This window comes from Phoenix dactylifera, chromosome 11 (assembly GCF_009389715.1).
Source record: "Phoenix dactylifera cultivar Barhee BC4 chromosome 11, palm_55x_up_171113_PBpolish2nd_filt_p, whole genome shotgun sequence".
Classification (NCBI taxonomy): Eukaryota; Viridiplantae; Streptophyta; class Magnoliopsida; order Arecales; family Arecaceae; genus Phoenix; species Phoenix dactylifera.
Genome location: NC_052402.1, coordinates 7,197,367 through 7,210,968, shown reverse-complemented (window position 1 = coordinate 7,210,968; position 13,602 = coordinate 7,197,367). Strand labels below are relative to the sequence as shown.

At 39.6% G+C, this 13,602-nt stretch overlaps 3 protein-coding genes across 3 annotated transcripts in view; 2 read left to right on the top strand and 1 right to left on the bottom strand.

Moving 5' to 3' along the window:
- Positions 1–1,846, top strand: LOC103700497 (E3 ubiquitin-protein ligase AIRP2-like). Its single transcript, XM_039131436.1, has 5 exons — positions 1–304; positions 566–728; positions 840–906; positions 1,011–1,245; positions 1,345–1,846. Exons 1-5 carry the CDS (start codon positions 219–221, stop codon positions 1,553–1,555), a joined length of 762 nt encoding a protein of 253 aa, XP_038987364.1. The 5' UTR covers positions 1–218; the 3' UTR covers positions 1,556–1,846.
- Positions 1,847–6,068: 4,222 nt separating this feature from the next.
- Positions 6,069–9,903, top strand: LOC103714462 (fructose-bisphosphate aldolase 1, cytoplasmic-like). Its single transcript, XM_008801716.4, has 2 exons — positions 6,069–6,304; positions 8,650–9,903. The coding sequence occupies exons 1-2, from the start codon at positions 6,277–6,279 to the stop codon at positions 9,696–9,698; spliced, it is 1,077 nt and encodes a 358-aa protein (XP_008799938.3). The 5' UTR covers positions 6,069–6,276; the 3' UTR covers positions 9,699–9,903.
- Positions 9,904–11,391: 1,488 nt separating this feature from the next.
- The window catches only part of LOC103714461, a 16,915-nt gene continuing 14,704 nt past the window's right edge, over positions 11,392–13,602 (bottom strand). Inside the window, exon 14 of the mRNA XM_008801715.3 lies at positions 11,392–11,845. Coding sequence (XP_008799937.1) covers positions 11,693–11,845 — 153 coding nt within the window. The 3' untranslated portion in view covers positions 11,392–11,692. The remainder of the gene's footprint in view (positions 11,846–13,602) is intronic.

Sequence of the window (13,602 nt, the reverse complement as noted above, 5' to 3'; positions counted from 1 at the left end):
GGTCCCTTCCCTTCCCTTCCCTTCCCTTCCCTCTGCAGTCCTGTATTTGTTTGATGCTTTTTTTTCCACCACCCTCAAACATTTATCATCCTACATCCATCATTTGAGCTCGGAAGAGCAGCCAAAAGAGTTCCCAATCCTTTCTTTCCTCCTCCTCCTTCTTCACACAAGCTCTATCTATTAGCATCTCTATTCCTCCCTCCCCAAGGCCTGAAATCATGTTGCAGAGCCAGCTTGCCAGGTCTTCATCCTTCAGAGGATCTCTCAAGACCCTTGAAGCTGATATACACCATGCCAACACCCTGTAACCTCTCTCTCTCTCTCTCTCTCTCTCTCTCTGCCTACTTTTGGGTCCTTTTTTTTTTTGCTTATTGCTGTTTGTTTGGATTATGTTGATTCTTTAGTCTAACTTTGAACTCAGTTTTGGAAAGCAACTACTGTTTGCTATTGATGTGGTTTTGATTTTATTTGTTTCCAGTATTTTTCTTGTTGGATTGTGGATTTTTTTAGATGGGGGATTGAGATGGATGGATGTTTGATTATGATGGGATGGTGGGATTTTCAGGGCAGATACTATTCATAGAGCTTATGGTGGTGCATGCCTTCAGATGAAGCTATCTTACAGCCCTCTGGCACCATTCTTTCTTTTCCTAATCCAGTGGATGGACTGCACTTGTTGTTATTCCCTCCCAAGTTATCTAGGCCTTCTCCACATACTTATCTACAAGGTATGTTTTCAATATGAAATTTAGTAAATTTCATTCATAGAAGTAGTAGGTTCTGTTTCTATGAAATTGACCCTTGGATGATCAAGTGAGGTTTTAATCTGAATGATTCAGGTTTATACTGATGGAAACACTACAATATCTACATTTGAAAGGAGGGCCAGCCTTAGCCAGTTTTATGGTCTATTTTCAACTCTTCCTTCTAGCTTTCATTGGTGCATTCTTGGGTCTATTTTTTGTTGTATAGCTGAATGCATAGCCTTCTTTTCCGAATTAAAATTGCAGCTGTTATATATCCTTCACTTCAACAACTTGAAGGTTTCTTGATGGAGAAAGATGAGTCTAAAGATAGAGGTCGATGTAAAGAGCTAATGAGCAGGAAGAGGATGGAAGTGTGGAGAAAGCTTTCTGATAAGGATATGGAGAGAGAGAATGAATGTGGAATTTGTATGGAGATTTGTACCAAGATGGTCCTGCCAAACTGCAACCATGCAATGTGCATAAACTGCTATCGTGACTGGTGATCACTTAACTATTCATTTGCTTTTCGTTCTTGGTTTGATTGATGTTTTGTTAGTTTCTAATGCTATCTAGTATTGGTTTTGTTTCAAATACTCAGGAATACAAGATCGCAGTCCTGCCCATTTTGCAGGGGAAGCCTGAAAAGAGTTCGTTCAAGAGACCTCTGGGTGCTTACAAGCAATGGCGATGTGGTTGACACTGTGACTTTAGAAAAGGAAAACTTGAGGCGCTTCCATGGCTATATAGATAGTTTGCCTCTCAGAGTTCCAGACAGCCTTTTCCTGGTCTATTATGATTACCTGGTCTAATCCATAGATGCAGGGAGAGTGATGTACAGACTTTGCGAAAGCCAAGCATCCTGTAGATTGAATCTGGTGAGGAAAAGTTCCTTCAATTTCAAATGGCACTTTCCCACTTGTGGAGTAGGATATCCTTTTCCATGCTTTTCAAAATTATTGTACATTTCTTAGTTTCAAGGTCCTGTTGATGTTGTTGCTTGTAGCCATTAATGGTTGGCAAGACTAGGGAAAAGGGAAAAGAAATGAACTTCGCTCACTGGTGCTGCAAATTTTAGCAGCACAGTTGGATGCTTTGCGCAATTCCTTTCTGCTTTGTTTTATTTTTAAAGCCTCCTCAAAAGAGATGCTCTTTGACAGTTTTGACCTGTCTAATGGACACTTAGTTTCTTGTTGGTTACTTAAAATTTTGTGAAATTATTGTGGAAGAATATATTTTGTTATGTTATAATCCCATAGCGCATGTTTGAAACTAAAGCGAGTGAGAGCCTTTAAGAAACTTTATATTTTTTTTCTTAAAACTTATACATATATAGATGAAAAATACTAAATAACATGATCTGATTCATATGTTAGAACACAGTTATTTTTATTAAAATATTTATAAAACTATTTTTTATAATAAAATATAATTTTTATAATATATATGTTGATTTATAATTTTAAGAAAATCATAATATCTTCGCTAGCAAATTATATGAATGGAAAATATGATAATTTGAAAAATAATAAGGAGTAAGATCTATTTACCTCTTTCGCCTTAGATTGTCAAGCTTTACTAGGCAAATCAATTAACTCTATTTAAAAATATTAAAATAAAATTAATTTTTGTTCGATGATTTTAATAGGATTAAAATAATAAGAAAAGGATATAATTGGTCGGGTGACGGTATTTAACGACTCTGGACAGGTCAGGTGTAAGCAACTCGATCAATGAATCATGGGGTATGGACTCGATCAAGGCCAAAGTCGTTCGATAGGGCTCATCATCAGTGGATTTTAGAAATACTTAACAGGGCCTAGATAATCGAGTCCAGTAGGCGGCCCGACCACCAAAGCAATTCAGGGCCTCTTTCCATGGGTCAACTAGGGTTCGTAGATCCTGGAATCCATAGGTCTCCTAAAAAAAAATAAGAGTAAGAGAGGGATGGGCTCTCTGTCCTCCTCCCTTCTTCTTCTTTCTTGATTTCTTGAAAAAATAGGGGAATAAGGAGGCTGAACCAATGTTGTAATCATGGTGGGGGTCAACGCCGGAGGGTTGGTAACGTAGTCTGAGGTCCGGTTGCAAGTGGTGGCAATCGGTGGCAATGACCGACGGCCAAAAAAGGGAGAGGATGATCAAAATAGGGGCAGAACAGAGGCGTTCTTAGATCGATGGATTTGTGTCCCAGTCCGCTTGCCGGTGGCTGGGGCTCCGGCACCGGCTAGAGCTCGATGCAGGGGAGAGGCCGGGAGCTTGCAGTGATAAGGGCTAATGGTGGACATGACCAATAAAGGAAGAGAAGAGGAAATCAAAGGCGGAACAAGAGAGGAGTTTCATAGTGATTTTCGATTGATTCCTTAGCGAAAGCCGACCGAAAACGGATTAATAGAGAAAGGGAGGCCAAAGAAGAAGGATTCGGGGTTCTTACCAGCTTCAGTGAGCACTGTAGCCCCGATTTTCGGCGAACACGAAGACAGACAACCGTGAGTTCAAGGGGAGAAAAGAGAGAGGAGGGAACTCGATGATCGTCAATGGAGGACCCAGAGAGTTTGGGAGGTGTTTCTTTAGAGGAGCCCTAGGAATCCAGTGGCCCTAGGTCTCCGACTCGTAGTCGGAGTCGCCGAATGGGAAGAAGACTACCTCTTCTACTCCTATCACGTGCATGTCATGGACGGGACGGTAATGGGCCAGGCTGATCAAGTGGATCGGGTCCGGACCGGGCCTTCACATGCTACCTCCCCTTCATCTGTTGGGTTATAGTTGCACAATAAGTATCTAAGTGTTCTCAAAACTGATGAAATGAGAACAGCAACAAAAAAAAACTCAATGAATGGGCGATAGATTTTTGAAAACAATCATGGTTTGTGGCGTCAGTTGTTCTAGATGTGGTGGCAGTTAGCGAAAGAAGTTGGTAGTAAATTGAGTAGGAAAAGTTATGCTGCAAGTTTTTTCGCATCTCTTCACTCACTAGTTGTGTTTGTTTCTCCTCATTTGCATTTGTGGATTTCTGCAAGTATCCTTGGTTTGAAGCTAATTCGTTAGGGCAATAAGGGCATATTTTGATACCCTAGATATCAACAGCCTCTTTGGTGACAGCATGGATTGTTTATATTGTTAATATAGCAGTCATCTATTGGAAGCACCATCTTGGAATGAAGTAGTTCCTGCAACTATGAAGATCTATGACAATCAAACATCAACCTGTAACTTGCTTTGGTATTTTGGAAACTGTTTGATTCCTTTGGCAATGTCATGCAGTCTGAATGGTTGATATGATTGAAAGTGTAACATTGATCCATAAGAAAATTAGTGGTTAATAACTTCTATGCTTTTTCAGGTGGTCCTCTGAAATTCCCATATTGATACAAGAAATCCTATCATTTGCTAATGCCCATGAAGTGTGTTTCTGAGATGCTTGATTTGTTCTAAACAAAATTCACTCCAATTTGATGGATATGAAACTGATCAGACAGCCTACCCGACCAAAGAGAAAATTTTCAAGTGGACTAAGTGCTATTTTTTTGATTAACTCAGGTCCCTCTATATATGTAACTGTGTCTCTTTAGATCGATATAAGATGCATAAAAATTGACTCAAGAAATGAAAATGCATCATCATAAAATCGGTGTGCGCCGCTTCATTTTCACCATTCAGATTTCTACCATGTATTGACCCTCTGCCCTTGTATTTCATTTACCTCCAATTGTAGTAAAAACATGAAAGTTCAGTGCTTGAAGTCCAATTTATTATGTTGATGCCAAAATTATAGAAAAAAAGATATCTTATTGCGACGATTCTTACCGCATAACTGCATCAAGTATTAAAAAAACCTACGATCTTATATAGTTTTGTACTTTGAGATTAAAACTTTCATCTCTGAATCTCTGAATAGAAGTTCTCCTAGATTCCAAGTTATTTGCAGCTTGTCTGGCCCTTCAAACTTCAGACCTTCAACCATTTTCTGCCTCTGCCCAAGCCATACCTAAATAAGGCCTAATGGCCCCAGCATTTTGATATCTTAAGATAGAGACTTGTATCACCCTTCTAGTCTATAATTCAAACTTGGTGCCCCAAATTCTAACTGGGGTGGCCATGTCAAACTGCATGTTTTTTTTTTTGAATTCAGAAATCAAAGCTTGAGAAATGCCGGCTGGACCTGCTAATATAATAAGCAACAGATGACCACCCACTGGACATAGACAACATCTTTTTTCAGAGTCCTCATCTTTATTTTTTAGGCTCCATTATTGACCTTCCCAACTAGTTAGCATCTTCCTCACGTCCACAAAGACATATTGAAGCATCTGATGTGGATCGGCATCATCATCATCTACAATGTAATGGTTTTCTATTCAGATTGCTACTTCTATCTTTATATAATGCCTTTATTTTAGAGTGCAGAACATGGGCAAAGTTTTCCTACAATATAGAGAGAATAATACTGTAACCAAATAAAATGGGTAAAAGTTTGTGCCCCCATGGGAAGTAATGCAGCATGATGGGAGGTCAACAAAGGCATGCACTCACATGCAGCACGAATGCTGATGAATCTTGGCATGCTCATGCATTCCATTCTTCACATATATAGTGTTTGTGAGGATCCAAAAATAAAGTTAAAAAAAGGGGGAATTGTGTAGGATCAATGTTTTGTAGGATGCAAAATATTAACCACTACCATATATGAATGTCGACTTTTCATTGCATTGCTAAGTGCACGATGGCGATCCATGAATCTCAAATTAGATAAGGCACATGGTGTGCATCGTATTTAAATCGTTCGTGCCAAATCCAAAGCATCAAATATATTTGAAATCCTTAATGCCATTAGTGTAACAAGACAAACCAAAATGTTAACCACTTTTATATATGAATGTCGACTTTTCATTGCATTGCTAAATACGCAACGGCGATCCATGAATCTCAAATTAGACAAGGAACATGGTGTGCATTGTATTTAGATCGTTCATGCCAAATCCAAAGCATCAAATATATTCGAAATCCTTAATACCATTAGTTTAGCAAGACAAAGCAAAATGTTAACCACTTCCATATACGAAAGTCACCTTTTCGTTGCATTGCTAAGCGCACGAAGGTGATTCATGAATCTCAAAATCTACAATATATTTTGCAAATGAGCTCGAGATTTTGAATTATATCGAACCCAAACCAGACCCATTTCCTAACCCAATTGCATGTGCACAAAGTAGTGGGGCTTGCATAGATCAATTTGATTACTTCCATCATGGTCCCATATTTGGGGCATCAAAGACCATGACTCCATGGGCGAGAAACAAGGGTCAAAAGGAGCCCATGGTAATGAAAGCCAACCGAGACCATCCCACGAGTTTTGACCAAAACAGCCGCGGCCGCCGGCCCAGCCTTCCATTTCGGTCCGGCTCCTTCAATCGCCTTAAAATGCCCGCCCCTCCCCCAATTGCGAACTCACACCAGGGGAAAATAAAAAAAAGAACTCTTTTTTTTCTTCGTCCTCTCGCTCTCTCAGAAATCTTCGAGAAATCGTCAATTGAGGATGTCGGCCTACTGCGGGAAGTATAGCGGTATAATCCCTAGATCTCTTGTCCTTCTACTTGATCTATTTTGGTTTTCTGGGGTCTAAAGGTTTAGATTTGGAGATCTTATGGGTTTTCTAGTCTTTGATATGAGGGTGGAAAGTTTGGGGTTTGGATCTGTGATGTGATTATATGGCGGTTGATTTTATAAAGGCGTCTCCTTTACTTGCTTTTGGATGTGATTTGGTGTCTTCTGATCTTTTTTTCTTTTCTTTTTTTCCCCCCCTTTTTTGATGTTTTATGGTTTTTCCTGGTTATTTTTTTTTTGTAACCGGTGGTTGGGATTGATGTCTTCAATCCTTTTCTGGATCTATAAAAAAGGAGGCATATTTGTCCTTATGATTAATTTTTGAAAATATTTTTCCAATTGAAGAAAAAGATCTATTTTTTTACTATATTTTTTGTTTAGTTTGCTTGTGAATCTACTCGGTGTCATCTGAATATATGCTTCTTGCTTCTGGTTTATATTTCGAGGTCAGAGGTCCTGGTAATGCTTTTCCAATACATGTTGTTAAATTATTGCACAAAGCAATTTGATTTGATTTAGTTTGTTCTTGCCTTTTCTATTCTACATGGTAGTGGTTTCAAATCTATTTTATTCCACAGAAGGGGTTCTACATGATGAATTTAGAATCTTTAACTTAGTTAGATTCAGAGACTGCATATATTTATCTTCTCCTATTTTGGTTACTGGAGGTAACAATAGGGTCGGGTTTTCTGTTCTCTTTTCCCTCAGTATATCTTTTTAATGTACTATATTCTCTTTGATCCGTCCTACTCGGTTGTAAACTTCCTTTGGGTTCTCTTTGTGCAACAGAAAAAAAACTAATAGAACTTCAACTATTTATAACTATTTTGCGGCCCTTTCTTGAGTTTGGATCATTTTGTGCCTCTATTATACTATCTGATCAGGACAAATACTGCTTATCTTTCTTTATTTCAACCTTTTCATCGTGCCCGTCGCTTGTTAGTTGTTACCATCATGACAAACCATGTCATATGTCATATCTATTGGCGTTATGAGGCTTGCTTTGCTAATGTTGATGTTGGTTATTATGAGTAAAATTTTCGGTCGGAGCTTCTTCTCTTTTTTTTCTTCAAGATGTTACTGTGCAATGTCCATTTGGGTTTTCCTCCCTTAGGTCCTGCCTCCTGTACATCCTAACTTTATTCTCTTTTCCAGGCATCTTTTAATATTCATTTCACCTGAATATATGATCTTTATCGCTTATTGTACCATCTTATCCTTTATTGTGCAAATTCATGGAACTCCTCTAAATTAATGATTTCAATTTTATACTTCTGCTGGACTTCTAGATATGTGCAGTGTTCTGTCCATGTTTGCTTATATTTCTGCATTAACTGAAATGACCGATATTCTCAATCTATATGATGTTTCCGTCTTCATTGTAGTCTTGTAAATTTCCTTACAGAGTCTCATTTGTGTGGTGAATCATGCAATACTCCCTAAGTTAGCATCATGATCGTATTTGATGCCTATATCTTGTCCATGACTTTGATTAGTTTCTTATTATCGGGCATATTTTTACTTTGCTCAGTTTTTGTTTGATTGTTCTTCAACCTTAATGTCTAGTTGTACAAACTGGGCAATATTTTTCTGGATACAACCAGAAAGTGTGGGTCGTCTTTACACGTATGAGAGGATAGGCAAATGCAAATTTTAATTAGGTGGTGGTATTTTAACTATTCTTATTATTTCCCGAGTTGTCTGGAATATGCTGAGAAAAGGGAATATTGAATCTGAAATACTTGATTGATTTTAACTGTTTCCTGGTTAACATGTAATCCGTTTGATAAACTTTCTGGTCCTATCTGTTTAACATAGTGTTTGTCTGACAGTTCTTGTTTCTAACTCAAAAGTTTTTTTAATTTTAGCTTTCTCTGTTGCTGTTTCAATCACTTTGTTTTGTTATTTTTAGCACCCTTAGGTAGTAATGTCTTCCAACATTCGTTATGTCTATTGCCATATGTCAAACATTGCAGCTGTTTCAGTCTTTCTGTATCTTTCCGTAGGTGCCTTTTTTTAAAAAAAAAAAACCTTAAAATTTGTTAGTTATTTGTGTTTCAGACTTTGATGTCACTGCATTTTTTTTTTGTTACAGATGTTTATTTTCCCTTGATTTCACTTTACAAGACAACCAGCCTTTTTCATGTCAAGCATATATTTTTATCTTCCTTTTAAATTTTTCTGAGTTCTCTATGCTCGGTTTGGTATCTACTTCACCATATGTTTCCAACTTCATACTGTTCTTCTTATGAGCTTGGAATTTCTTGAGTGGATGGATAGATTTCTGACTTCCATTCTTTTGCAGATGAACTCATCAGGAATGCTGCTTACATCGGCACCCCAGGCAAGGGGATCCTTGCAGCTGATGAGTCCACCGGCACAATCGGCAAGCGCCTAGCCAGCATCAACGTCGAGAATGTTGAGGAGAACCGCCGTGCCCTCCGCGAGCTCCTCTTCTGCGCCCCCGGTGCTCTCCAATACCTCAGCGGTGTTATCCTCTTCGAAGAGACCCTTTACCAGAAGACCAAAGATGGAAAGCCATTCGTCGAAGTCCTGAGGGAGGGTGGAGTCCTTCCTGGTATCAAGGTGGACAAGGGCACCATCGAACTCGCTGGCACCGATGGTGAAACTACCACTCAGGGCCATGATGACCTTGCCAAGCGCTGCCAGAAGTACTATGAGGCGGGGGCGCGCTTCGCCAAGTGGCGTGCCGTCCTCAAGATCGGTCCAACCGAGCCATCTCAGCTGGCGATCGATCTAAATGCTCAAGGCTTGGCCCGCTATGCTATCATCTGCCAGGAGAATGGCCTGGTCCCAATTGTAGAGCCTGAGATCCTTGTTGATGGTCCACATTGCATCAAGAAGTGTGCTGCTGTGACAGAGAGGGTGCTTGCTGCTTGCTACAAGGCACTCAACGACCACCATGTTCTTCTGGAGGGGACTCTCCTCAAGCCAAACATGGTGACCCCAGGGTCGGAATCGGCGAAGGTGGCACCGGAGGTGGTGGCTGAGCACACCGTCCGTGCTCTCCAGAGGACGGTCCCAGCTGCGGTGCCTGCTATCGTCTTCCTCTCTGGGGGCCAGAGTGAGGAGGAGGCAACCTTGAACCTGAATGCCATGAACAAGCTGGAGGGGAAGAAGCCCTGGTCGCTTTCATTCTCCTTCGGCCGTGCTCTGCAGCAGAGCACGCTCAAGGCTTGGGCTGGTAAGGAGGAGAACATCGGGAAGGCGAGGGCTGCTCTTCTAGCAAGGTGCAAGGCAAACTCAGAGGCAACACTTGGGACATACAAGGGTGATGCTTCTGGTGCAGAAGGTGTCACTGAGAGCCTCCATGTGAAGGACTACAAGTACTGATCTTGCTCTTTTTGCTCAACCACCTATCATTTTTTTTGCTAAGAAACGAGAGGGAGATGTTTTTAATGCTTTAGAAGATGTTTTTAATAAGTTGGGAAGGGCATCTGCTGCCCTCAGAATACTCTCAGGTGTTTGTGATACCTTAGTGGACTTTGTTAATTTCTTTTTGTGCCTCAATTGATTTTGATGGATGCTTTCAAGGTTCTTTGCCCTGCTATTTTCCTTCTCTTCTTTCTTGGTACGACTCACAGCTGTTGAGGGTTGCTTTCTTGTTTTGCTTGCCCTTATTCCATGGAGAATTCTTTTTGGTCAGTGATACAGAGGATTCTTCGTATCCAAATAAGTGTGTTCTTTAGCTGGTCCTACATTCTTCTTGAAAGACCTTAGAATCCAAATAAGCGTGGCCACCTATGCTGCTCAGCACCTCAGAGAGATTTTTTGGATGAGCAGTGTTCTTTCTTTTGATTGTGTTGATTATGCTCATATGAGGTTAGTGTAAGTTGCCAATGTAAATAAATAATAAAAAAAACCATCTTAAAATCAACCTATGCTGATAAGATGAATCGATAAATAAAAACTCGCCATCTAGCTGTGGGTTGATCAATTTGGATCGGTTCTCAGCGGAAACACTATACTCAGGACCTTGCTTTCAACATTTATCTTCTAGGAAATGGAGAACATGCCAATTGGTGGTAGAGTTCTGGATAAACACTGCAGTATGGATCCCTGGGAATGCGATCCAGGGGAGTCAGATTCTTTATCAGACTGGGCGTTGGCATTCCGGGATTCATTTATTATTTACCAAGAGTAAATAAGAAAACCTTGCAGAGATCAAAGTTTATAGAAGCCTTCTGCTTCAAATTTGCATAGTGCCGTCGAGAATCCCTGCATCATCTAGTACCAATAGATCCTTTACACAGAAACATGCTCATGCCGATGCTAAGAGTAATGGTTTTAAAGCAGTCTCTAGAACTGCCAATGCTATCAATTTAGCTGGTGTAGATGATTATGCACACCTATGTATGATTGGATTCGACCGAGGGTTTCGGTAGGCTCGATATGGCATGCTGCCAGCATACCGTGCCGATTCCAACAGGATATGATGTGTCGATATAGATCCTATCATACTGACCTGATCTGTACCAAGACTGAAAATCTTGGATTCAACAACCAGGATTGCTCAACTTACAAGTATGAATTACCTCATAAAGTTATAAATGATCCTTTAATCAAGCCATCATGGACAGCTTGAGCTGCATATGTATATTCCTGGACTCTGCGAACAACTTGATTTTTTGTAAGAGATTAAACTGTCCAAGCTTGAATAAAACTTGATAATTATTTGAGCAGAAAATTGATACTAGTTTTGAATTCTCAAAAAGCCCCCACCATCACATTTAACAAACACCTGGTATCTAACAGGGGAAAAAGAATCAATTGAAGCATTGTATTGTAATGAACAAAAACAACTTAGATGGAGAGAGATAACATGGAATCCGCTTGTGGTGAGGACAGCAGCGCAGCCTTCTCCAGCCTCGCCAACGACCCCCCCCCCCCCCCCAAAGCTCTGAGGTGAGTGTGGTACTGCAGTACATGAACCACCGGAGATCAAAACAAGCGCAACCCGGTTCATGCCATCTGATGCCTCATCATAGCCACGTGAATCATGGGGGATGTAGCAGGTTCTCAAAGAGAGAGGAGAGGTGAGTTCAAAGTTCATGCAATGCTTCTAGGGGTTTATTGACATCAGGATGCAGTGGAGCACGTACGAGTGAAATGCAACAGTTCGCATGGATAAGTGAGTATGTCATGTTACAGAAGACGAGCAGTACAAATGCGATGCAGTGAACCAAAACGAGCCGTAAGAATCAATTGTTTGAATGCAATTCAGCAAAATTATACGGATGAACAACGAAGGAAAAATACAATGTAATGCTGGAAGTGAAATGAAGAATGGAGACCCTCTTCATGATTTCTGCTGCATATTGTGGCTTCTAGCTATCGTACTTCTTTGGTTGGCGCCACTGTGCCAGACTTCTTGACAAAGAGCTAAGAAATGAAGCTTTAGGAGGACATAGCCTTTTCCCATAGAGATGCTTTCCTCCAAGGTCAGTCAAATTCGGACCATATTCCTTGGACCTTTCAATCTGTAGAATAATCCACATTACAACAAAAATGTTGATCCAACAATCTCTTAATAGCTGAAGGCAATGAATAAATGAGGAAAAATTTACAAATATTATCTGCATGAGGGCAGGTTTTTGGCAGAATTTTAAGGCTGACATGACGGCATCTGTCACTCAGGCAGCCAGTAAGGAAACTAGGACTTAATTCTATTGGGCTGATACTAAAACAACCAAGACATTTTTTTTGTTAGAATCTCCCCAATCTCTTCTTCCATGTTCTAAAATAGAAATATACTATGTGATATCTAATATAGTTCTTTGTTTTCACTATTTTTTGACTTTCACCATGATGCAATAGAGATCATGTGCGTCAAATTGCAAATTATTCTTTCGAGAATATCTATAAATACAAAGATATCAGACAATAATATATGAATGTAGTCTCTATCTTAACTGGGAGATTACATACATTTGTGAACAAAGATATGCCATCTATTTGACCAAAAACTTAGATGGTGTATCCGATTTGCACCATATGGGCCCATTGCTTGGTGCAATGGTAAAAAGCTTGGGCTGACAAGAAAAATGGCCTAGGTTCGAGTCTTGGGACAGCCACTTTGTGCCAAACAATATTAAAGATCAGGTCTGCCCCCAGTCCGTCCCTTCCAAGACCCTAGATTGCTGGGACCAAAGTTGGTAACGACCCTCTATCTGATCTGCACCATATTAGTATGTTTGATTACACACGTTGCTTTCAATCCCACCGGTCCTAGATTTCATAAGGTTTCTCAGTTTTCAATTCACAATTGGATCTATGAAATAATCAAGTCCCGAAGTACATACTCCAAATGTTTTGGGTGTATAGTAAAGAAAGAATCTAAGATACTACCTGCTTGGCATTCAAGAACCAGCATGTGCATGTTTAACACCTAAAGAGACTCAAGTTCTCAAAAGAAGATTGAACTGAATACTAGGCAGTATTGAAAGCTAGCTCTTTGAGTACCTCTTAGTACTCTTCGAGACCTTTGCCTACTTGAGTAGTTATTAGTTGCCTCAAGCGTAAATTCCTCATGTCAAAGACTCTGGTTCTTCACATCAATGACTACCAATTGTGACAATATTTCTTCTATAAACCGAAAGTGTGTTATAATCAAATAGTTCCTCCATTTGAGTAGCTAAAACAGGAACAACTCACTTTCATTATGTTGACCTTTCCTTCCCTGTAGTTTACATTGTCATTTCTTATTAGTCTCTTGTCTGTCCGCAAGCTGATAAATCTTCAAATTTCTAAGTGTCTCTCTCCTCAATAATTGTCAAAATAACGTTTTAACTATCTTTAATTGTCCCACATCCATCTCAACATTTTCATATACATGACGGTCATCTTATAGATATGCAGCCTGCTTATTGCTATATTCTTCTATTCTTTTGAATATGAGTAGAGAAAAATATTACTATGAAATGGAGGATATTAAGGGTATTGCAAAATATTTTGACGTATTATAAAAATTATCACCAACTCTTGTTGGCATGTAATAATAGGCTAGATATTTAAAAGCACCTAACATATCATTCATCATAAATATAATCGGAAGATCCAACCTTTTACCCTTCTTTTTCTGCATTGCCAGTTTACCTATAATCAATCGGTGGCATTCTGAACTTACGATCACCAGTATTATTGAAATCATCAAATGCACTACAGGGAGCAGTAAAGTTGAGAACATTATTCATATTTCATCAAAAATATGGAATATTATGTGAACATTTCTTCTCCA